At 44.8% G+C, this 21,976-nt stretch overlaps 1 protein-coding gene across 5 annotated transcripts in view; it reads left to right on the plus strand.

Annotated features, from left to right (window-relative positions):
* Positions 1-1,767: 1,767 nt before the first annotated feature.
* Positions 1,768-21,976, plus strand: part of ZCCHC7 (zinc finger CCHC-type containing 7) — an 86,764-nt gene continuing 66,555 nt past the window's right edge. Inside the window, exons 1-5 of one of the 5 annotated variants that reach the window (XM_032096627.1) lie at positions 1,768-1,996; positions 2,583-2,622; positions 4,937-5,047; positions 6,779-7,171; positions 7,256-7,489. In XM_032096627.1, the coding sequence (XP_031952518.1) occupies positions 6,802-7,171; positions 7,256-7,489 (604 nt within the window). In that variant the 5' untranslated portion in view covers positions 1,768-1,996; positions 2,583-2,622; positions 4,937-5,047; positions 6,779-6,801. Of the gene's footprint in view, positions 1,997-2,582; positions 2,623-4,936; positions 5,048-6,778; positions 7,490-21,976 lie in introns of all 5 variants that reach the window. The other 4 variants (XM_032096623.1, XM_032096625.1, XM_032096624.1 and 1 more) reach the window with 4 other exon arrangements.

The following is a 21,976-nucleotide window of genomic DNA, read 5'->3' on the forward strand; positions in this document are numbered from 1 at the left end:
GAAGTACCTGTAGCCAGTACCAGGTGTCACAGCTATGTCAGGTTCTGCTCGCTGCCAGAAGACAAAACTTTCCTACTTGTGGGTTGGTTTTGTTCACTTCTTCCCAGAGCCTGGAGGATCAGAGAAACACATTATTCTGCCTTTCAAGAGACAGTTTTGTAGCCCACACATACTTGCCTTTGCTAGTATTTGCAGAAGCAAATCACAGGTCGTAATTACATGCCAGTAATGTTGAAAATAGACTACTAGCACTGCATTAAGGAAACGCCTGAAGTCTGAAAGGCCTACAAAAAATGAGATGGAAAATGAAAGCTCTGGGCTCAGTGGATGTGCCAGCACAAACGTGTCTGTCTGCACAGGCAGCCCTGCTGGCCTCAGTGGAGAGGGGCAGGATGGAGGGCCGGCTCTACAGTTGCAGGGCAAGCAGGAACACTACTGTCCCTGAAGCAGCAGACCCAGATGGAATCTCCCCCAACTCCCTGCATCTTCTCACTCATCCCTGCTACCTCTCCTGCCCCTCGGAGGCTCTGTCTGACTCCTTGCTGCTACCTGCTGCAGGTCATCCCACCTGTCACGCTCACAAAACGGAGTCACACCATATGCACCCCTATATGACCCCATTTGGCAATATTAAACAGGATGTCTGTTCACATGGGCAAGGGCCCCTCTCTGCTGTGTGCACATCCTTGCATGTGGAGGTACCAGAGCTTGCGAGAGGAGCTGGACCCCTGGTCAGAGGATCTGTGTGTGGAGGGGCAGCACCTGGAGGGAGGCAGCATGTCCGTGATGAACAGGCACACACCAGCAAGGGCAGTCACACCAACTGTAAAACTGTGCTGGTTGGCAAGTGGGCCAGGAGGTGTGGGGCCTAGCATCGCAAAGGTGAATACTGGAGACACTGGGACTTTTGCAAGCTCACTGGTGAGAGACAGTGAGGCTGGATCTGCTGGCTACAGATATGTCTGCAAAGGGCTGCTGGGGACACTGGGCAGGCACAGAACGGTCCAGCCAGGATGGCAGGACATTTATGGTGTGTGTAAACACATATGTGTGTACCTGCACATTCAGGCACATATCCATATGATGCTCCCAGGGCTCCAGCACCTCTCCTATGGAGATGGACTGGGAAAGCTGGTGATGTCCAGCTGGAGAAAAGGTGGCTCTGGGGAGACTTTAGAACCCCTTCCAATATCCAAAGGGGCTCGAAGAGAGCTGGAGAGGGACTGCAGACAAGGGTTGTAGTCACAGAACAAGAGAAAGGATTTCTCACTGCCAGAGGGCAGGATTAGACGGGATATTAGCAAGAAATTCCTCCCCACGAGCGTGGGGAGACCCTGGCACAGACTGCCCAGAGAAGCTGTGGCTGCCCCATCCCTGGAAATGTTGCAGGCTAGGTTGGACTGGGCTTGAAGACATCCGATCTAGTGGAAGGTGTCCTTATCTATGCCATGGGGTGGGACTGCATGAACTGTAAGATCCTTTCCCACCCCGTCTCTTCCCGGACCACACTGCCCGCGGCACCCGGCGCGGGGCGGGCTCTGTCCACTCCGCACGTGGAGACGCGGTCCTCTCGCAGGACTGTGCTACCGGGCAGGACGCAGACCAAACCCCGAGGCTTGTGAGACTCGGGAAAGCCCCCTTCCTGTCCATCCGATTTCCGGTAAATTGTCCGCAAAGCCGCGTCCCCCCAGCCCTCCCAGAGCCTTGGGGCCGGGCCGGGGCGGGGCGGGGCCGGGCGGGGCGGGGCCGGACGCACGTGGCCGGACGGCGGGGCCAGGCCACAGCCACTTCCTGCTCGGCGGGTCCCGGTGCGGCCGGAACAGAATACCGGGATCGAGGGAGTCCTGGTGCTGAGTACTGGCACCGGCAGCGAGCGAGCGAGCGAGCGAGCGAGCGAGCGAGTCGGTCAGTCGGTCGGTCGGTCAGTCAGTGAGTCACTCCCAGTGAGTGCTGCGAGTACTGATACCGAGTGAGTGAGTTCCGGTATCGGCAGTGAGTGAGTATCGTCCGTGACTACCGGCACCCGGCCCCACCCGGCTCCGGCACCTCCCGGCCCGACCCGGCCCCCGCTCTCCACGGCGGGCCCCACTCCCCAGGGCCCCGGCCCCGGGTCCTTCCCGTCCCGTGGCGGCTTCTCCGCCCCAGTCGCGGCCGCGCAGCCGGGATCCCCCGCGCCCCTCGGCGGCCTCTGCCCGGGCCCACCCCGCCGGTCCGTCCCCGGTGTCCGTGATCCTGGCCCAGCCTCCGGTTGCGGCGTGTCCCGGTCCCTACGCCAGCCCCTGGAACAAGCCCCAGCGGCCCAGGAGTTCCGGAGGAGGGGTCGGTACCCGCACGGCCCTGCGTGTGCCCGGACCCGCGCTCCGCGTACTCTCTCGGCCTCCACCGGTGCTCGGGGTGTGCATCCCTTTCTCCCGGGATCTCCATTCCTGATTTGTTCCCACTCGCCAGACAACATCCAGCCCTAGGATCCAAGCAAAATCAAAATCTCTGTTACTCTTAAACATGATTCATAAAATAGCTGTGGGAAGAAAAAATCTTCTGAAAGGCTTGAAGTAAACTTGAAATGTGTTGTTATTTTCCAGGGTTCAGGTGTGGAAGAGATATTCCTGTGATCTCCTGAAGGTATAGCTGCCACTAGAAAAATGTTGACCTCTTCTCCAAAGCTTTTCCTCTCTCTTTGCACTTCAGTTAAAGAAAGTCCAGAACAGTTGTGTGTCCTCAAACAGCAAATGGGACAAGGATGGGGTTTGCATCTCAGCATTTAGCCAAAAATCAGCATTAGATCATGGAAAATGAGGGCAGAGGCTGCTCCCAACCCACCTCCTGATACTTTTTGATGTTACTGCAAGGGCTTCTCCACTCCAGATGCACTGACAGCTGCATGTCTCACCCAGAGCAGAGGATGCAGGTTGTGCCTTTCTCACCAGCTCTGAGAACCGCGTGGTTGCCCCTGTGAGGCACAGCCAGGTTGGAATCATATTGGGTACAGAAACAGAGCAGGGGAAGGAAAACAGTCTCCTGACACTGGTTTCTGATAATAAATATGTCTTTGGGTAGGTTTTTTATAAATACATTTAGGTTTGACATTTTCATACCTTCCAGATGTGATTTTCATTTCAGTCATGAGCTTCGTAATGATAATTTTCTCATAGAATCCAGGCAATGCAGGGTGCAAAAGCAGCTACAGCAGCTGAAATGAAATATTTCATTCACAGGCTCTGGCACATTTAAGTTCTTTGTCAGTTTCATACTGTCTGTGCCCTTGCAGTGTCTCAGCAGTCTGAAGCGCCAGGCAGTTTATGTATCAAAAATAGAACTAAATTTAAAGCTGACAAAAAGTGTAGCTGCTGCTGTCCTGATGTCTGACCCTCTGTTCTGATAGATAGTATGGTAATTCTCTTGAAAGAGCTTTCTTTTTCGTTTTGTTTTTCTATCTGTAACAGCCTAACAGTAGGGTTGTGTTTTGTCTTTGCCTTCCAAGGCAGTAGAGAGCCTGTTTGGTGCTCTATTCTCAATGCAGCCTTTATCAAATAGGGTTGATTGGCTGCAGAGATCAAGCAGAGAATGAGATAAATAAGGAGATATTTGGAATTCACAGATGATTTGTGATGGGAACAGGACACTTGTGTGGAAAGTCATATGCAATGGAAGAAGTAATCTCTGTATTTTAGTTTTCATTTGAAATTTTTAAGATATCTCAGTATTTGAAGTTAAGCACAATGAGCTCTGGAATCTGTTAGAAGCTGAGAAAGTAAGAGCAGCAGAGGTGCTGGAGTTAAGCAGTGGAAAGGAGGGGCTGACAGGGAGAGTCGAGGTAGGTGAACAGGAATGACATGGGAAGGACTGCCCTGAGCTTCTTACTGCAAAGTCCCTTCTGCAGATGGGTGAGACCTGAGCATCCCAAACCCTCTTTGGGATTTTGGCTGAGGTGTTCTGATTAACTTGTTTGTTATTTCTTGTTTGTTGGCCTTGCTCTTCCTCTCTGTTTTGAGTTGCCAGTGGCACCTCCCTTCTGACTGCCTGGTGCTGCTGCCACTCCTGCTGCTGCATCACATGTGGGATGTCAGGTTTCTAATGGGCCAGATGAAAAATGCTGGCAAGCAGGGTTTGAAGATTATCCCTGTCATTGACAACTGCAGTCATTTGCAGTTTTGTTTGGAAATGGTTAAAAGAAACTCAGATGTCTGTGATTTTTTAAATTTTAACATTGGTAGCCCTTTACTTGAACTGTCCTTACTTAGGGGCTCCCTGAAAGGCATTCAGGTGCCTTTGAGGAAGGCTGTGCTCTGGGTTCAGGTAGGAGTGGGATTCCTCTTGATAAAGGGATGGAGTTCTACCATTGCCAGGGGTTTGAAGTTTGGGGTTTTTTAAAAGTAAGGTAATCTAATTCCAAAGTAGGATGTGTTGGTGTGTTGTTGCTCCCTGCAGCCTATCAAATCAGGTAGTCTTTGCAGGACTAATATTTTTCATGTCTTTTTCACACTCAGATGTGAAGAGTGTCTTTATGATAGTCCAGCTGGAAGTGAGATAGATGTGGCACTTAGAGGTGAACACAGCTGAGAGAACAGTGACCCTAGCAGTCTTTTCCAGCTGAAACCTTTCTATGATTCTATGGAAAAGAATGTTTGCCCATAGCCTAAACTTTTCACTGGCAAAAGGAAATCTGAAGTTGCAGTCAGGTCTTTCTCTGAGTTATCTGTATGAACTCAGTGAGAGACTGCTTCCACTTGACAATCTGAAAAACAAAGCAAGACTTTGTCGAGCTCCTCTTCCCTTTCCTAGAGGCTGTGTTTGTGTCTGCTTTGATGTCAGGTACCTGACATGGCTATTTCTCTTTCCTCAAGAGGAAAGGCATAGCTGTGGACTGAGTGTGAGAATGGTGACCAATATGTCTTCAGATTCTGTTGTGATGCTCATGTTGTATCTTGTTTCCCAGTGGCCTGGTGTACGTGCTGAGCAAGAGGAAGAGCCCTTCATTATCCCAGTCACGTGTGGACCTGAGAGGAGGAGGAGCTGTTGTTTGACCTTCTGAGAAGGATAGATCAAAGTGAGTGTAGTGCTTGCTGGCTGTTTGTGCTGTTGCCTGCACTTTGAAGTGTCCATGAGTCAGCTCCCTGGACGCTTGAAAGGCTTCAGTGTTGTTCAGCTGCAAGTTCTTAGCAGTGGTCACTGCTTATGTGTGTGACTTTATCCACTGGGTGACAGAAGGGAAGGAAGGAGTACTTGGATTCAGTTGGCTTTTGGAGTATCACTAAAAACACAACATCTTCAGGAGAATTTATTAATTTCCTACATTACTGAAGGTCTCTTCTCACACCTCATGACCACATGTTAATATTGTGAATGTGCTTGATTGGAGCTCTGTTCTCACTGTGTGGATAGGAAGAGGCTGCAACCTGTTTGAAACAGGGACCCTGGGTGAAGTTGAGAAAAACGTTGACGTTTGGGGCCTTCATTTGGTCTGTCAGGTGTTTTTCTAACTGCAACCATTCAGGTGCCATTGTTTTACTTTTTCTTCCTACAGCATCTAAAGCTAGATAGTGGTGTAAAATAGGTTTATTGTGTCTATTACCACCTTGTTCTTTCATATATTTAGCATATTAGGTGTTATGTTTATGTAGGAACCTGGATGAGAGAGGAGAACCTTCATAATAAGATCCTTTGTTTTCTTTAAATACCATCATGATGCAAATTACCTCTGTACAAAGCTCACAAATCTGAATTTTTGTATGTGTGTGTGACTAAGTGCATTTAAACAGTACCATGACATTCTTCTTCCACAGCCAAAAAGCTGAACTCCATCTGGCAGTTTTCAGGTCTAAAAACGCTTGATGACTTCCATGGGAGTAACTGTAACTCAGAAACAGAGACAGACTTTCAGAGGAAGTGTTCAGTTTCCTATACTCCATGCATCATATGGTCATGTACACCAAGTGAGGTAGTCTCTCAAGGAGGCAGGGTGACTTTGGAACGTCCCTGTATTACCTGTCTTGCCAGGGAGCAGGCTGTGAGCTCTGAACACACTCACCCTTGGGCTGGGATCACAGGACAGCTGAGTCAAGAAGGAGCCTCTGGCAATTTCAGCCCTGACTTAAAGCAGAGTCACCTGGAGCCACTTGCTCAGGGTTGTGTCTAGCTGAGGTTTGAAGGTCCTCAAGAATGGAGGCTCCACAGCCTTTCTGAGCAACAGAGTTACATTTAAGTGGAATTCCCTGTATTTTGTTATTTTGTGTCCATTCCCCTTCAAGTTCTTGCTGGGCGCTGCTGTGGTGGTTCTGTCTTCTTTACTCCGCCTGCCAGGTGTTTGTGAGCATGGATAAATGCATGGATAAATCCCCCTGAGCTTTACCTTCCAGTGGAGTAGCAGTCCCACTCTGACCTACTACAGTAGATGCTCCAGTCCCTTAATGGTTTCCGTGGCCCTTTGCTGTACTTGCTCCAGTATTGGAGAGCCCAAGGTGTACACAGCACTCCAGGTGTGGCCTGTGAGCATCCGGATGACCTCCCTCATGTGGGAGTGGAGAACTCAGTAAATGCCACTTTCAGAAGCCAAAGTAGTGGAGCTGAAGTAGTAGTTATGGTTAATGCAAATGCATCCTTAAGTAGCTTTTGCCTTTCCACATCTGAGCACAGATAGCTGTTAAATCTGCTCAGTTTGATGTTCTGTGTGCAGAGCTCTGTGACGCACCTGAGCAATTTCAAGAGGACCAAAGGTATCATTTGAAGGTTTATTTTGGACATGTGACCATTCTGATATAGCCATTTGATTTTTTTGTAGACGCAGACTCCTCACTTTCCAGAATGTTTGCCGGGTATGATGGTTCTGAGAATGCTGAAGTATATGAAGATGAGCTGTATCCCGAGGAGTCATCCAGTGAGCAGAGTGTTGATAGTGAGGTGGAGTTTCATCTCTATAGCCAGATCCACTATTCCCAGGATCTTGGAGAAATCAGTACACTGGAAATGGATGAAGAAGCTGGTGTTGCAGAAGTCATGGGTCATAGTTCAGGTCTAACTGAGAAACAGGATGAAGATGAGAAGCTCACTGAATTCACTGGTGGTGGTACTCAACTTTCAGATGAGCCCGAGATCATCGTCCTGTCTGATACACCAGATGAAGACAGCATCTACAAAAGCAAGGCAAAGAGGTCAAGATGCTCTTCAGCTCAAGGTAAAACACACATCCACATGGTATCCTCCACACCAAATGACACCAAAGCTGCTGGATGTAATGCCCTGTGTCCCCCTGAATCAGATGTGGGCACACCAAGGCAGAGAAACAGCACTAGTGGGAGGCCTACCCCTGTCTGTTCTGCTGGACCTCAAGCCATCCATGATGTGTTGGTAATAGACAACAGCTCGGAGGAGGAGAGCTTGATCTCTGACAGTGATAACGTCGAAAGCTGGATGCTTTTGGGAGCTGGTGCTGATGACAAGGATGGAGACATCATGTTGAACCTTGAGGGCTGTGCCACTCCTGTCAGTGAAGGTTAGTGCCTTTTATTGGCTTGTTTGTTCTTGTACTTGGGCAGCAATTTGTCTGCAATGATACTGATGTTGGTAGTGCTTGGCAATGAATGCAAAGCTGTAGTAAATGAAATGGCCATTATTTGTACCATTTCAATACCTTTATTTCAGCAGCATGACATATGGAAGGAAAAACAGCATTTTTTCAGGTAGACATTTAGAAGTAATATCTGAGTGATTTGTGAACTTTTCAACTTTGCCATGTACTTCATATTCCTGAGAGCATATAATAAGTTGCTGTGTGCCAGACCAGAGACCTTTCAACTCAGGACAGGGATGAGCTGTAACTGGAAGGAGGCAAGGGGCGGAGGGGAGACCTGAGCATTTCCCCTGCCTGAGTTCATGAGCTGACTGCCCCATCATGACTCTTGACAGTGTGGGCTGTTGATCTGAAGTTGACTGACTGTTCTCATGTGGATTCTGCACTGAAGAATTCAGAGAGGCTTCTCCCCAACCACTAAAGTCTAACATTTTAGTGTTTCGAAAACATTCTTCCACATTACAGCAAAGAAAGTCCATAAACGTGGTGGTTAGTGGGACAGAGCTTAGGCAGGTGTTTGTAATAACCATTGTGTGTAATATACACTGTGTCACCATCAGCTGAAAACTCTGCTGGATGATCAGCCAGGATTTTTTCTAGCTGCTCACTAGTTTCCTGAAGCACAAAGGCCATTACTGAGAACAGCGTCCCTCTGCCAGGTTGAGGGAAACCATGGCCCAGACAAAGGCTGGAGAAAGAAATAAAGAAGGGAAGTTTATAAATAAGGTAAAATAGACCATACTTTAAAAGAAGTTAAAAAACAATGTATGCCATAACTTTATTTGGTGCACATGTAAGCGAGGAGGTTTTGGATGAAATGGAGCATTCTGTGATGCTGATCTGCAGGCTGACAGCAGTGGAGTTTTTTGTCTGAGTGTCTATAAACAGTGCTACTGTTCATGTGCTGCTGTTCACATGCTGCTGCTGCGCTGTTTGAGAGGGAAGAGCTGAGGGTTAGTCTTCACCTTCTTTGGTGAAACACGTATTTCAGGACCATAAATGTTTGATAACCTTCTGCTGGACTTGTGGGTGTTTTTGCATAGCTAAGCACACTCTGTGGCTGAACAGACTTCTATGTAAAGCATTCTGTCACTGCATCAGAAGCCCTGGTAAGCGCACCATGTTTGGAGTTCATGTAGTTTTTCCCTCCTTATAAATCTTTTTAAAGTTTCTAAGAATTGCCTTGCAGGTGTGCCAGTGCTGACTGAGGGGCCTGTTAAAAATCAACGTGGGAGTTTGGTACCAGGGGGCAGTTTTTGCTAAGCTATGTCACGCTTTTGTGACAAACATTGTAATGGTTCTGATTCATAGACCCGTTCATGATTATTGGCAATAAGCAGGCCACATACAGAGTAGTCAACAGAGGTAGAATTTCCCTGCCCTGTATGAATGGGTCACACTGTTCAGAACTAAAATTGTTTCATGGAGTGTAGGCAATATAAACAGTTCTTGAGAAGTTTTAGTGGGAAATCAAAGACAGTCATATGAGGTCAGAAATACACTGCTATTCTCCTACTCTGGTTTTATTCTCAACATTAGGCCAGAACCTTCTCCAAACCCCTCCAGATTCTGGTGGATGAAATTCAAGTAGCTCTGGTGAGCAAAAGTTTGGTTCAGCTGCTCCTTTTCTAGTACACACTGTGATCCCCATGCGAAGATTTAGAATAAATTGTGTTGTAGGTATGTGTGTGTAATGAAAGACCAAAATAGCATCAAAATAGCTGTAGGGAAGAGAAGCCATAAATCTTCCTAATGTACAGTAACTGTAATTTGTTTATTGAGCTTGTATCCTCTCATCCTATAGATTATAATATGTAACTTGTCTAACAGAAGGTTTCCTTGTCCGTGGCAGGGGGTTGGAACAAGGTGATCTTTGGGGCCCTTTGGAACCAAAACCATTCTGGGATTTTGGGATTCTATAAATGACTCTGCTGAAGCATGAATATAAAAATTTTCAGTTCAAAGAAATGTGTTTAAAATGTATGTGTATTTGCAAATTATCCTCTCAGAGATATTCTCTGCTAGTTCATTTAAAATGTTTTGACACATGCACAGTTCTGTTTTCAGGGTTTCTAGAGAATGAGGTAGGTGTTTTGGCGGCGACACTGTATGTCAATTATGATTTTAGGGCCTGCGGTGTCAGTAGGGATGCTCATAGCATGTAAGAACTCATGAAGCCTTGCCTTTCCTTTCTCTTCTGGAACTGCCTGTGACTGTACATCGGACAGACCTCCCGTGACAGTGTTGTGGTGTGTCTAGTGTCCAGTTTGCTTCCTGTGAGAAAGGGAACTGAAACGTGAACAGTCCTCTGACTGTGAGAGCAGCGGGTTCTGTCAGTCATTTGATGAGTCTGTTTTCATGTCTGAGTCCCTGCAGAGAGATGCTGAGCTTCCATGGCATCAGAAACAACTCCTTAAGGAAACGAACTGAGCATATCTCTTTATTCTGTTCACTCCCCTACACCTCACTTGGCCAACCTGATCTTGTCTAACACCGTTATTATTTTTAATATTCCCTGTAAACAAATAATGCTGTCCTGATGCCTGCAGTTCACAGAGAGTCTTTCCCCTATGCAGCTTTCCAGCTCCAGTCTCCAGCAGCATCTGTTGTGATGGAAAGAGATGTTTTGCTGTGGGAAGTGAGCTCTGGGTCGTGGTGGCAGATCAAGGTTTACTTTTTGGTCCTCAGCTGCTATCCTGCAGGTTTATGGCCAGTCTTTGAGCACCAGTGTTCCGTACCCAAATGGGAGTCTTCCCTCTCTTCTCTGCCCTGCTTCCCTATGGCTTTAGGTGCCTTTCAGTTTTTGGTTTTGCTTGTCTAATACCACACTAAGCCATAGCATATTTGGGCCTGTATGTCTGTAAAATTCCTGGTTTCCTTGCCGAAAGGCATGACCAGGTACCTGTGTGTTCCCACTGCCGCTGGTGGTGTTCTGGTGTGACTGTCAGAAAACTGAGTGGTGATGCTGCTATTTAATGGGTCCTACCTTCTTCACAGGGTATTTCAAAAATGGGTAATTCAGCAAAACTAGGTCTTTGGTATAATCTACACCCTTTTTTTTTTTTTAAAGTTTAAGAGTCCATAATAAAATGTGCAAAAGGAATCATTACAAACTCTGCCATGCACTAATGCAGAGAATTCGTTTTCAGTGTCAGAGTTTTCCTGTCTTTGGAGGAGTGTGCTCCCCTCCTACCCCTTCTCTCTGCTTTACAGTAAGAGTTTATATGATAAGAACGTTAATCTCCTGTAGTTGGAAGTCTTTAATCCATTTCTTCATTAAAACCTTCCTTTTAACGTATTTCTTCTCCCATGAATAGCTGCAATCCTAATCTCCTTTTTTTTTTTTTTTTTTTTTTTTTTTTTTTTTTTTTTGGGAAGACAGCTTTCAGAGCTGCAGCATTGATGTCCGGCCACTAAGGGGTACAAAAAGCAATTTATCTTCTCCCTGTTATATCCTTTATCCACCTGGTCCCTTTCTCGGAGGCTGGGTGTGAGTATGATCTCACTCTGGGCTTGGCAAGTTTGTGGTGTATGGCTGCTTTTGAATCCAAAGAACATTTGTAAAATGAAAAAGAGAAAAAAGAATTGTTTGAACGTTTAGTGAATGAAAACATAAAAATATGCCTAAGATGGAAAAGAAAATTAATTTGAAAGCATTTCAATTCTGCCTCTTCCCTGAAAAATCATATATGAAGGAGTTTTCTATTTAGTAGCAGTAACTGCAGCTTATGGAGTCAGAATGGAGACAGCAGTCTCCAATAAATGTGACTTATTGTTTTATCTCTATCAAAAAGGAAATACCCTTTGTGAACTATCAGTCTGTAAAATGGCTTCTTCCAGACACTGAACTTAAATTTATCTTAACTCTGTGGCACTGCAGAAACTACTCAAAAATCTGACTACATCTGTATTTCTTTCCTCTGTGTGCTATTACTCAAATCCCTCAGTTTATTTCTAAATGGTGAAAAGGTGTAAGCTTAATTCTAAAATAACAACAAAATACAATGAATTGTGCTTTGCTTCTTTTCCCTGACAGCTGCTTTTGAATGTGACCTTTGCATGATACAGTATGTTTTTGTTCTGGCATCTTGTGATTTGTAGCAACAACTTATTTTTTCCTACAAAAATGACTGCCATAAATTTTTCATTTTGCTAGGCCAGAGAAGAGCTCTGTAAAGAGTCACATTTCCCTCTGCCTATTGGATACCCAAATTATGGAATCAATGGATTAAATCTCAAACAAAATTGCTTTCAGAAGTGGAAAGGTCTCTCGGTGAAAATTTCTTTAACAATCAAAATATTTTTGTTATTCATACCTAGAGGTGTGTGCTGCGTTTCTTAAAAGCAGCAGGACTCCCTGGTGCGATCCATGTACTGATTTCAGTGTCACCAAAAGCCCAAAGCAGAGATTTATGCCCTTGTAGCTTTGTGGTGGTTTGCCTGGCTGTCGCAGGCTGCTGCTCTGGAGGCCACACGTGGTGGCTGTGGCCGTGTCCCCGCTCAAGGGGTGGCCTCAGCCCCCCATGACACTGCCTGGAGCATGGCATCTCCTCCAGAGAGGCCCACTGTGGCAACAGGAGCCCCACAGGCCAGCTGATGGAAAAGCACACAGAAAAGATGTCTTGCTCTAAAATCAGGTTTTTTAGAAGCAGCCTGTGCTGGGAGCCAGGTCTGTGTGGGCTGGTCAGCCGTGCATGTGGGACAGTGCCATCCATTGCCTGCAGCGAGGCTGGGCACAGAGGTGCTTCCAGAGGAGGGTGAGAGCTGGTGGTCCTTGGTGTCCTGGCCAGCTGTGCCTGTCCCACACTGGCACAGAGCTCCTGCTCTCATTTCCCCTCCCCGGCAGAGCTAGGCTTGTGGGGCTGGCCCTTGATTCCCCTTAGAGGGAGGGACAGTGGCAGGCTATGCCGCTGCATGTGAAGTGGAGTCCAGTCCTTGTGTGTTTGTGTTATGTCTTGCTGAACCCCTTTATAGGCTTGTTTCCCCCAGAACTGCACCCTGCTGAGCACTGTGATTTGGGGGGTTTTCCTGTGATTTGAGGGGTTTTCTTCTCACTTGTGTTTGCTGGAACTCTGCCGTCATGGAAATGCGGTAGGAGTGGTTTGTGCATGAATTCCTGCAGCAGAACGCACCCTGGAGCGGGAATCAGTAGTGGGAATCCACCTACCCCTTGGAAGATACAGCACATGCATATGGATATTTTGATTAAAGAAAAAATCTTAATCTTCCTCACTGTGTAATGTGGATACACTCGAATCTCTTGATTATTTAAGAAAAAAAATTAATAAAACTAATAAAGTTCTTTTGCAAATCCGAAGAGATTGAGGCTAAGCACAACCTGCAACCTGAGCAGCCCCTTGTATCTGTTCAGATTCCGTCACTGCTGTGGACCTGGCTCTCATTTAAATTTCCTCTGGCTTGGGATTGCTGACTAGGTTTTCTGCAAGAGTGCCCATGCTTACATGGTCATATATTCTGTGTGACTTATTTTCACTTTTTTCACCTTTTTTTTCTCTGTTCTGTTGATAGTTATAAAGGGATTTTCTCCCCCCTCTTCTGTTATCAGTTTGATCTTTCTTCTTTGTCCCTGTTTCTTTGGGTTTCTTGCAGGCAATAGCAAATTCTCATCCTGCAACTGAATTTTTGAACACTGATGGGAAACTGATTTAATCCTTTCAAAGGAGAAGTTCTAGGTGTTTAAGCAATTAAAAAGTGCAGTAGAGAATATACTGGATGCAAAAGACATAGGGAAAAAGTAAAGTTTGAGGTTAGCAGCCAGGTGTAGGTGCCAGGTATAGGGCAACAAAAATCTGACCCTGCAATTCCACTGCAGCAATGCTGATCATGAGGCAGGGGTGTGTGGTCACTCCTTTCACTTTAAATCTGGAGGAAATGCAGAACTAGCTCCTCAGGCTGCTGCAGCACTTGTGCGTGTTCAAGTACACCCATGTCTGTGATGGGGTGATGGCAGGGGCGGTTAATGTATATAGTTGGTATTTCCAGAATTCATACTGATGAGTGCTGTGTGTCTTCTGTGACTGTGTCCCACATATAACAACCCTAATCCAGTGGCCTTTGCTAGGGGAGAGTTGTGATTGCAGGGGACATGCTAGTGAGTGGGGTGCACACTCCAGCTCCTCTGCTGAGGGTCCCCAGTTCACTGCAGCATTTCCCACCAGCATGACTGTGGAATTTGGATTTAAGCTGTTCCTTTTTATATGGAAAATTTTAGCAGTGGTAAGGTTTCCCACCTGCCAGGCTCAGTCTCCTTCCTCTCCGTGGTTGTGGTGTTTGACTGCTTTTCCTCTAAGCTTTTGCTAATGTCTCTGATTTCACATCATACGTGACATTCCCAGCTATCCAGAATATGTCCTGTCAGACAATGACATCATTAGCAATGAGGAAAGAAGAAAATCAAAGCTCTCTGTCCATTCTTGGACTTCTGTTGGTGGATGTGGATCACTAGAGTAACATGTCTCCCATGCTCTACCAAGAACCACGTGTGCAGAACCAGTGGCAGAGGTGTATCTGTCACCAGTTTGATGTGCCTTGGCACCGGTTTGGTTGGGTGAATACCAGTTTGGTATTCTGTCATCAGTTTGGTATCAGTTCTGTGTGTTCCTTTGCTGCCTTTGCACAGCCTCAGGTGTAAGGTGCGGTGGTTGGGGTTCCTTTGTTCACACCTTTGAAGTGTAGATGAGGGGAATGCCCTCAAAGAGCCTGAGGAGGCCCATTGGAGACAGCAGATTCCAGTGACAGTCACAAAAGCAGCTCTTTGCCCTAAGTGGGCAGATTTTGCTGCACTTTGCTGTCTTGCTTTGTGCTGCATGGGTGGCTGTGGTGTGCCTGTCCTTACTCTGAGCCCCTGAGGCACCAGGAACAGCCAGGCATCCTCAGGACAAATCTTCCTCCATCAACTCCTTTAAAACCTCAACAGCCAGGCAGTGAGGGGGGGAGTGTGGGGGGAAGCTGCCAGATGCTCTTTTCGGTCTCTTTTTGAAACTCTCTGTGCATGGTGAAACACCAGAGCTTGCTCTACCCTGCTAGAGCGGGGGCAGTGAGGCGGCGGGTGTGTTACAGCCCGGTGCTGACAGTCCCTGCCTCATGCTGCACTTCCCTTCCTGGCTTGACGCTACCCAAAGGTAAGACACCAAGCCTGGAACTGTGTCTTGTGCTTTTAAAACTTTACCTGCAGAGCTTGGGGGATTCTCCCTGGAGCCAGGGGGGCTCCAGCCACTGCTCCGGATGCGGGGGTTTGCTCCCCATGAGCATGTACAGCGATGTACACACACACGTGTAAGCACAGGCACATGTATGTGCTTGTTTGTGTATTTGTAGGTGTGTATGTGAAGGTTTGGCATTTCCACCTGCATTATATTCCCATGGGCTATCTTGGTAAAGAAACCAAAAGGGGGGAAAGTTGCCAACTTTGAGCAGAAATTTCACTGGTGTCCCATAACACATCCGTGAGAGGGGCAGCAGCATTCTCAGCCCTGGAGTCCGTGTCAGAGGCTTCAGCCAGTGAGAGCCCAGCACAAAACTGAGCTGTCCCCTCAGGCTGGCTCCCCAGGACACAGGCGAAGTTGGCATTGTTTATACTTTAGGCTGAATGGGTGTGTGCTGAGGGGATTTCCTCATTAGATTTTTAATTGTTATAACTTCGTTTTGACATAAAAAGAGCAGAGAAGAGATCCCTTTAAGAAATCCATGTCAGCAGTTGGAACAGAGGGATAATTTTGTTGGCATTGGTGGTGTGTGTTTGTGTGTCTCACATGGTGCATCCGTGGTATGTGTTTGTGTGACTTAGATTTTCAGATGGCAAACCCAAGTATTTAAAACATACCCTTTTGTTAAAAAAGAAGCCAAAAATCTGAGCTTTAGTCACTCAAGATTTTTGTAATAAGGTTTTTTTTTTTCATTTTGGGGGGCAGCCTCGTGCAGGTGAAACAGTGCCATTTTTCTTGTCATGTCCCTAAAAATGGAGTGGTTTAGTCGTGGCTGAAGGTCACGGTCTTTTGTGTTTCGCTGTGGTTTCTCTTACAGGACGTGGTGAATGGGCCCCAAAGGCTGCTGCCTCCAGGGGCTGGGGGCCATCAGTCCCTGTCACGGCATCTGGAGGCAGCAGGGAGCTGGCGGCTGCTGTTTTGGGTCAGAAGGGACCTTAAAAACCATCTTGTTCCATCTCCCTGCCATGGGCAACGACACCTTCCACCACTGGGTTACTTAGTTATATATAATTTAATCTTTTGTAGGGCCAGCCATGCGTTTCTAGTGAAGAAAAATACTTCTTTTGCAGAACAACAGCAAAAATATTCCTGAAAATAGAAATGATGTGTTTTTGAGGTGTCAGTGATATGATTTTATGTTTTTAAACACAAATGACATGTTTATGACGTATGTCAGTGATGTAATTTTTTTATTTGTGGCACAGACATGCAATCTCCAAGGGACAAAAGCTGAAAAACACTTTTCCCTTTTATGAAAATGCACATTTGAAAATAATTTCCCAGTGAACTCAAATAATTAGAAGGAGCACATGGAATTTTAAATTTGAAAGCTTGACTAATCCTGAGTGGCTTTGTGAAGCTTGAAATCTGCAAGAATTTGAAGGAGAAAGCAGGCTCTTTAGGAGCTGAATTTTTCACAAAAGAAAATTCTTCTGGTCCTACTTTATTTTAGTGTTGTAGGAGAAGCTGAAAATTTATTAGGAGTAACTTCATTGAGACTTTATTTCTTTTTAGTTTGGCAGATGCCTGATCTCTTTTCCATCAGTAAGACTGAGACCATTTCTCAGTCAATATTCTTATGTTGCTACTCTAGTTTGTGTCTTACAGGGAGGACACTCACTCAAAAAATAGACAGAAATGGAAAATATGCCCCAAAATCCTTGTCAGTGCTTCAGGAAATGTTCCGATGCAAGAACAGTTCATTCAGGTGTTGCTTCTTTCATGTAGTTGCTCTGAGAATATAAGCATGCAAAGGGAACAACAGGGCAGGTGGGATGCACAGGTGAGGTTTAATATATCCAGTTGGTCGTTTTATTTTTTAGTGTTATACTTACCATCCACAAGGAACACATGAAAACTACTGTTAAATGTCACTTCATTCAAGGACACAGAAAAGTATAAGAAATGCTCTTCCAGCCTGAATGGGGGATTTAGAGTCAGCGAGTTCTTTTCAGTTTGTTTTCTAACGTTTAGCTTTGTTACTGTAATTTCAAAGGTTATCAATAAAACAAAATGCTACATGAGGCACAATTCTGTGCAAAACAAATAAAAAATCAGAGTCATCAAACAATTCTTATCCAGGAAAAGAAAAAACAAAAATTAAGAAAATCAAAATGACATCAAGAAATCAGTATCAGGCTGTTTTCACCCGGCCCCACACTAAAAATTCTAAGTTCTTACTATTGACCTATGTCAATAGTTAATACATAGTTAATAGAGCAATTTCTTTAATATTTACACAAATTGCTGTGTAAACACAGATCTTCAAAATAAGACTTCACTGTATCGTTCCAGAAACAATTATGCTACCTATGTGCCTTTCATCTCTGTACACTCAACTTTTATTTAACAAAACTCATCCCTATATATTTATTTACAGCAAAATCTTTGCTCTTATGCACATGTAGTATCTCTAATTGCATGAATGTTAAATGTTTAAAATTACATTTGTCGTTTCTTCATTGGTTTGACTCTCCCACTCCCCTTTTTTTTTGGTTTTTCTTTGGTTTTTTTGGAGAGAGATTCCTTAAAATATGGGATGATTATTTTAAAAACTCTAAATCAGTTGGAAGGAAACAGAAAAAATCTTTGCTTGACTACCAGTTGTAAAAAGTACCGTAATGATTACTTTTTCCTTTAATAGTAAGGTCTGACTTTCCTTCTGTTTGTCTGGGAGTTTTGGTAACAGAATAATTCACATAGATTTTGGCACAAGTTATTTTGGAAACAAAAAAAAAAAAAAATTACTGATATCTCATATATCTGCTCTGTATTGGAGAAGTTAAACTTCTTGGTCTTTTTAGTGTAGTCACAAGATCTCTCTTAGGAAATATGTTTTATTGTTGAAGTGTGGTCTTGGGATAATTGCTCTCTTCATTTTGACACTGCCATGTTTCATCCTTGGGCTTGAAGATGAATCATCAATCCCGGTAAAGGAAAGAGTAGTAGAAGTTGTTGTTGGGTTCTGTGTGTCTCACAGAGACACAGTCAGTCTTATTGCCCCATCCCAATACTTATTTCTGATCCTGAAGGAGGAAAAACGTTGCTGTGTTTTCTCTAGTGTGCTCTTCTTTTTCTCTCTACTTTTTCTGATTAAAAATATATTCACCTCTTTCAAATTCTACCAGTGAGTTACAATATCATCCAAAGTGCATTAAATGCCCTTTCCCCACCTTGCCAAAAGCTCTATAATTCTACCTTCGAGAGTTTGAATTACACTCCTTGGCCTTTTTGCTCTGTCCCCAAAGTAATCCCCTGACATAATTTCAAATAATAGGGAACTCATCTTTGGAATTATGCAGGTAATACCTTTGGTGGCACATGTGATAGTTTGAAAGATACTGTCAGGTCGTTATTTAATTGGAATATTGACAATGTCATATTTTTAGATTTTTCATGCTTTTTGAAAACTATGGTGAGGCCTGGAAAGCAGCCAGCTGTGTAGTAGCCTTAAAATGTACATTGGTTATCATACTTAAAAAAACCCCAATAACAAATAACAAAACCAAACAAAAAACCCACCAGAGAAGAAGAAAGAAAAGAGCTATTAAATGCCATTTTGCAGGTGCGAGTTATTTTCCATGGCTGATTAGAGAGCATCTCCTGAATTATGTTGCTTGAGGATGTTCAGTGTCAGCAAATTTGAGGTTTTGTGATGTTTAGGGCGTATTGCGTATGTGGGTTGCTAAAGTGTCATGCCTAAGGACAAAAGTGGGTGAATATGAAGACATCTAAATTTCACACCTTTGTAAAACTAAACTGGTGAGTTTCCTGACAAAAGCCATTCGAGCTCAGCCTTGGGTTTTGAACACAAGTGGTCTTGGATGTGTCAACGATCTCACATTCTTAAACGTATGGAAAAGCAGAAACCCAACTCAGTCTTAGAAGGGCAGAGTATTTGTCTGAGGCCTTTTATTCCTGAACAAAGATGACTCTGCAGTGTAAGGGAATCCCTGCAGGGTAGGTAACGTTTTACCCTTTACCAGGGTTGTAGTGCAGGTAACCCAGAGGATGGCGTTACCTCAAGAATTAACATCCCACAACACAGGGCATCACCAGCACAGCACAGAGACTCATGCAGAGGCTGCGGGCCATTTAAGCCTTTGAAGGGAAGAAATGCACTACCCAGGAGGCAAATTCTAGAGTAAACTCTGACAGAAATGTGTTACTTTTGCTCACATTTTTTAACTAGATGGACTTTGAGTCTACATTTGAGTATGTGTGTGACCGAGGGGGATGCTGAGGATTTGGCTGTCTGTGTCTTTGTGGAGGAAGGGAGGGAGGGAGGGGTGTGCTGCACAGGGGTGTATGGCAGGAGTTATCAGGCACTGCCCAGAGATGGGGCTCCCAGAGTTCCAGGAGTGGCAGCAGGCTCCTGCCCAGCTCAACTGGGCGGGAAGACCCCTGTCCCAACCAGGAGCTGGTGCCAGACAGCCACGAGCAGGGATTCCACGGGGCCAGCCAGAGTCGGCTCCAGGGAGAGGAGCCAGCAGCACACTCGACTGTGTGCTGCGTCCCCTGGCGCTCAGCTTGCCCCACCAGCCCGCCCAGGGGAGCAGAGTCCTGGCTCATCTGATGACTAAAAAAAGTGAATTTGCTCGTTTGACGACAAGGCTTCCTTAATTCTAGCAAAGATCCGTAATGCACACTGCCAAATACCTGTCTCTATTATTTTTTTTAATTAGAAAAAACAATAGTAAAACTTTGAAAAGCTTTTTAATAGTAAAACTTTGAAAAAGCAAGTATGTTCTCACTGAGAAACTAACTTTAATGACAGAAATTACAAAGGCTGAAACCTATTTCAGGCACTTAATTTCTCCTTTGCAGTGAGTTCAGACGAGGCCCACGCAGTCAAAGCCTTGAGTACGATGTGCTCCGGGCAGTGTTCACCTGCTCTGTGACCCAGCATGTTGTCATGATTCCATCAGGTGTGTGTTGAGACAGACTTGCTCATTGATGTGGTGCAGGTGGTCACCTGAGGAGCAGTCATGTTCAGGTGTTCATTGTCCTGTGGGTCAAAGCCTCCTCTTGGCTTCTGTTACTACTGCAAGAGGAAAACCTTAGTGCGTGTCCGTCTTCTTTCATTTTGGCTGTTATTTCTGGAATCCTGAATGCCATGCTTGAGGTGGGTCACCAGAAGTAAGTGACAAATGTATAATTAAAATATGCAACAGTTTCTTTTGCGTCTAATGGTAGCTCAGACTATTAAATCAGTTCTTACTATTTCTTTCTATATTGCAGAGATTCCCTTAAACCCAACAAGTATGTCGGATTTGAGAGGTAAAAGTACTGTGCTGCTCTTTACAGAAAGAAATAGTAGTGCTAAAGTGATGTTCTTTCAGCCTTAGCATAACTGTGAGGTCAAAGCAGACGCACACAGTACAGAACTGTCCTCCAAAATGCTAGAAAAATATTTTCTGGTGTATTATTGTAATTGAGCACAGATTCTGGAAGCTAAAAGTCTTAATTATGATCAGTTTCCCATCTTCACCGCGGCAGCTTTCCTTAATTTTAAAAAACCAAAAAAGAAAAAAAAAAAAAGAGTTCTTTTCTTAACTAACTCACAAATTTTTGTAGCAGTTGCTTCTGTATGAGGTTATTCAGAGTTCTGTTTTGTTCTATTCTATTCCATCATTAATGTGTCACTGAGCACTGTGATGTTGTTTTCAATATTAATTTCCTGATTTTGGGGACAAATCAATTTTAAGACAGATTAAGTGCCAAGGAAATTAGGGTAAATGCAAAATTTAATTTATGCAGTATTTCAATACTTGCAAATGTATTAAAGACTAGAAAATAATTGCTTATCATTTGAAGGGAATTTTTAGTTTATTTGAATATGTAGGCATAGTATCTTTAGTATAGATACTAAGTTGAAGATTCAAGTATCTGTATGTTAAGCAGGGCAGCTTTGATAGTGAATACTTATCTTTAATAAGGTTGCATTCATTTTAAAGAATGTATCACAATATTTCATTGGACGTTAGCCTAAAGAATTATAAAAGAAATGTTACTATATAGTATACCTTGTCTCAAACTCAGATATTTTTCAGGATTTGGTTCTAAAAGCTGCCTGGGTGGGATCGAAATGGACACATCTTGCGTGGCTGAGACCTTTGATGTTGTTGCGTAGGCTAATGTTTTTTAAACCCTGGGGGAAAACGAACAAACAAAACTCACAAAAACAACTAGCACTAAAGAAAAAAAAGAAGTACTTAGAATAATAAAACCCAATGTTAAAATTGCCTAGGCATTTAGTTAATAATTTGAGCAGTGTGCAGTGAATGCACGCTGCGAACAGCAGGGAGGATTTTGTTCAGCAAAATACTCACACATGCTTGACCTCAATTGCTGACTTCTGTCCTCTAGATTCAAGGTTGTAGCTCACCTGGCTGTGCCTGTCTTCAGGGTGTGAGTCGGCGTGTCATTGCAGCAAGGAACATTTCAGTTCACGGTGAAAGACTGGAAGAGCAGCATGGCCACGGGGCAGATTTTAAAAAAGAGAATATTTGCTTTACATTTCACTCCCCTGCAACCCCACAGTCCCGCCAGTGTCTTGATACTGCCATACCCTGGGAAATGGCACCTCCGGGTGTTCTACATGATGACCTGTGATGGCCATGTGAGTAGGCACAGGCCTTGAGAGGTTTTCATTTTTCATAGAATCAAAGAATCATACACTGGTTTGGATCAGAAGGGATCTCAAAGCACATCCTATCCCACCTCCTGCCACGGTCAGGGACACCTTCACTATCCCAGGCTGCTCCAAGCCCTGTCCATCCTGGCCTTGGGCACTTCCAGGGATCCAGGGGCAGCCACAGCTTCTCTGGGCACCCTGTGGCAGGGCCTCACCAAACTGACAGGGAAGAATTTCTTCCCAGTATCCCATCCAACCCAGTCTTCTATCAGTGTGAAGCTGGTTTTGATGTTCTGTTCTAAATTGTAACTTATTATTCGTTTAAAGCTTTGTGGGAGGGGTCTAGTGAAATATCCTAACAACTCCAAACAACCCTTCCCACCCAGGTTACAGCAGGGCACTCTGGGATTGTCTAGCACTGACTGTCAGAAGCTGTTCCACACAGGCAGCACTACAGTCTGGGGCTTTCTTTTTCACATTTGCTGAATTGTGAATAAAGCCCAGAATGTACTGTTCTACAAAATAGTGTTTGTTTTCCTCTGGCTG

This window comes from Corvus moneduloides, chromosome Z, assembly GCF_009650955.1.
Source record: "Corvus moneduloides isolate bCorMon1 chromosome Z, bCorMon1.pri, whole genome shotgun sequence".
NCBI classification, from domain to species: Eukaryota; Metazoa; Chordata; class Aves; order Passeriformes; family Corvidae; genus Corvus; species Corvus moneduloides.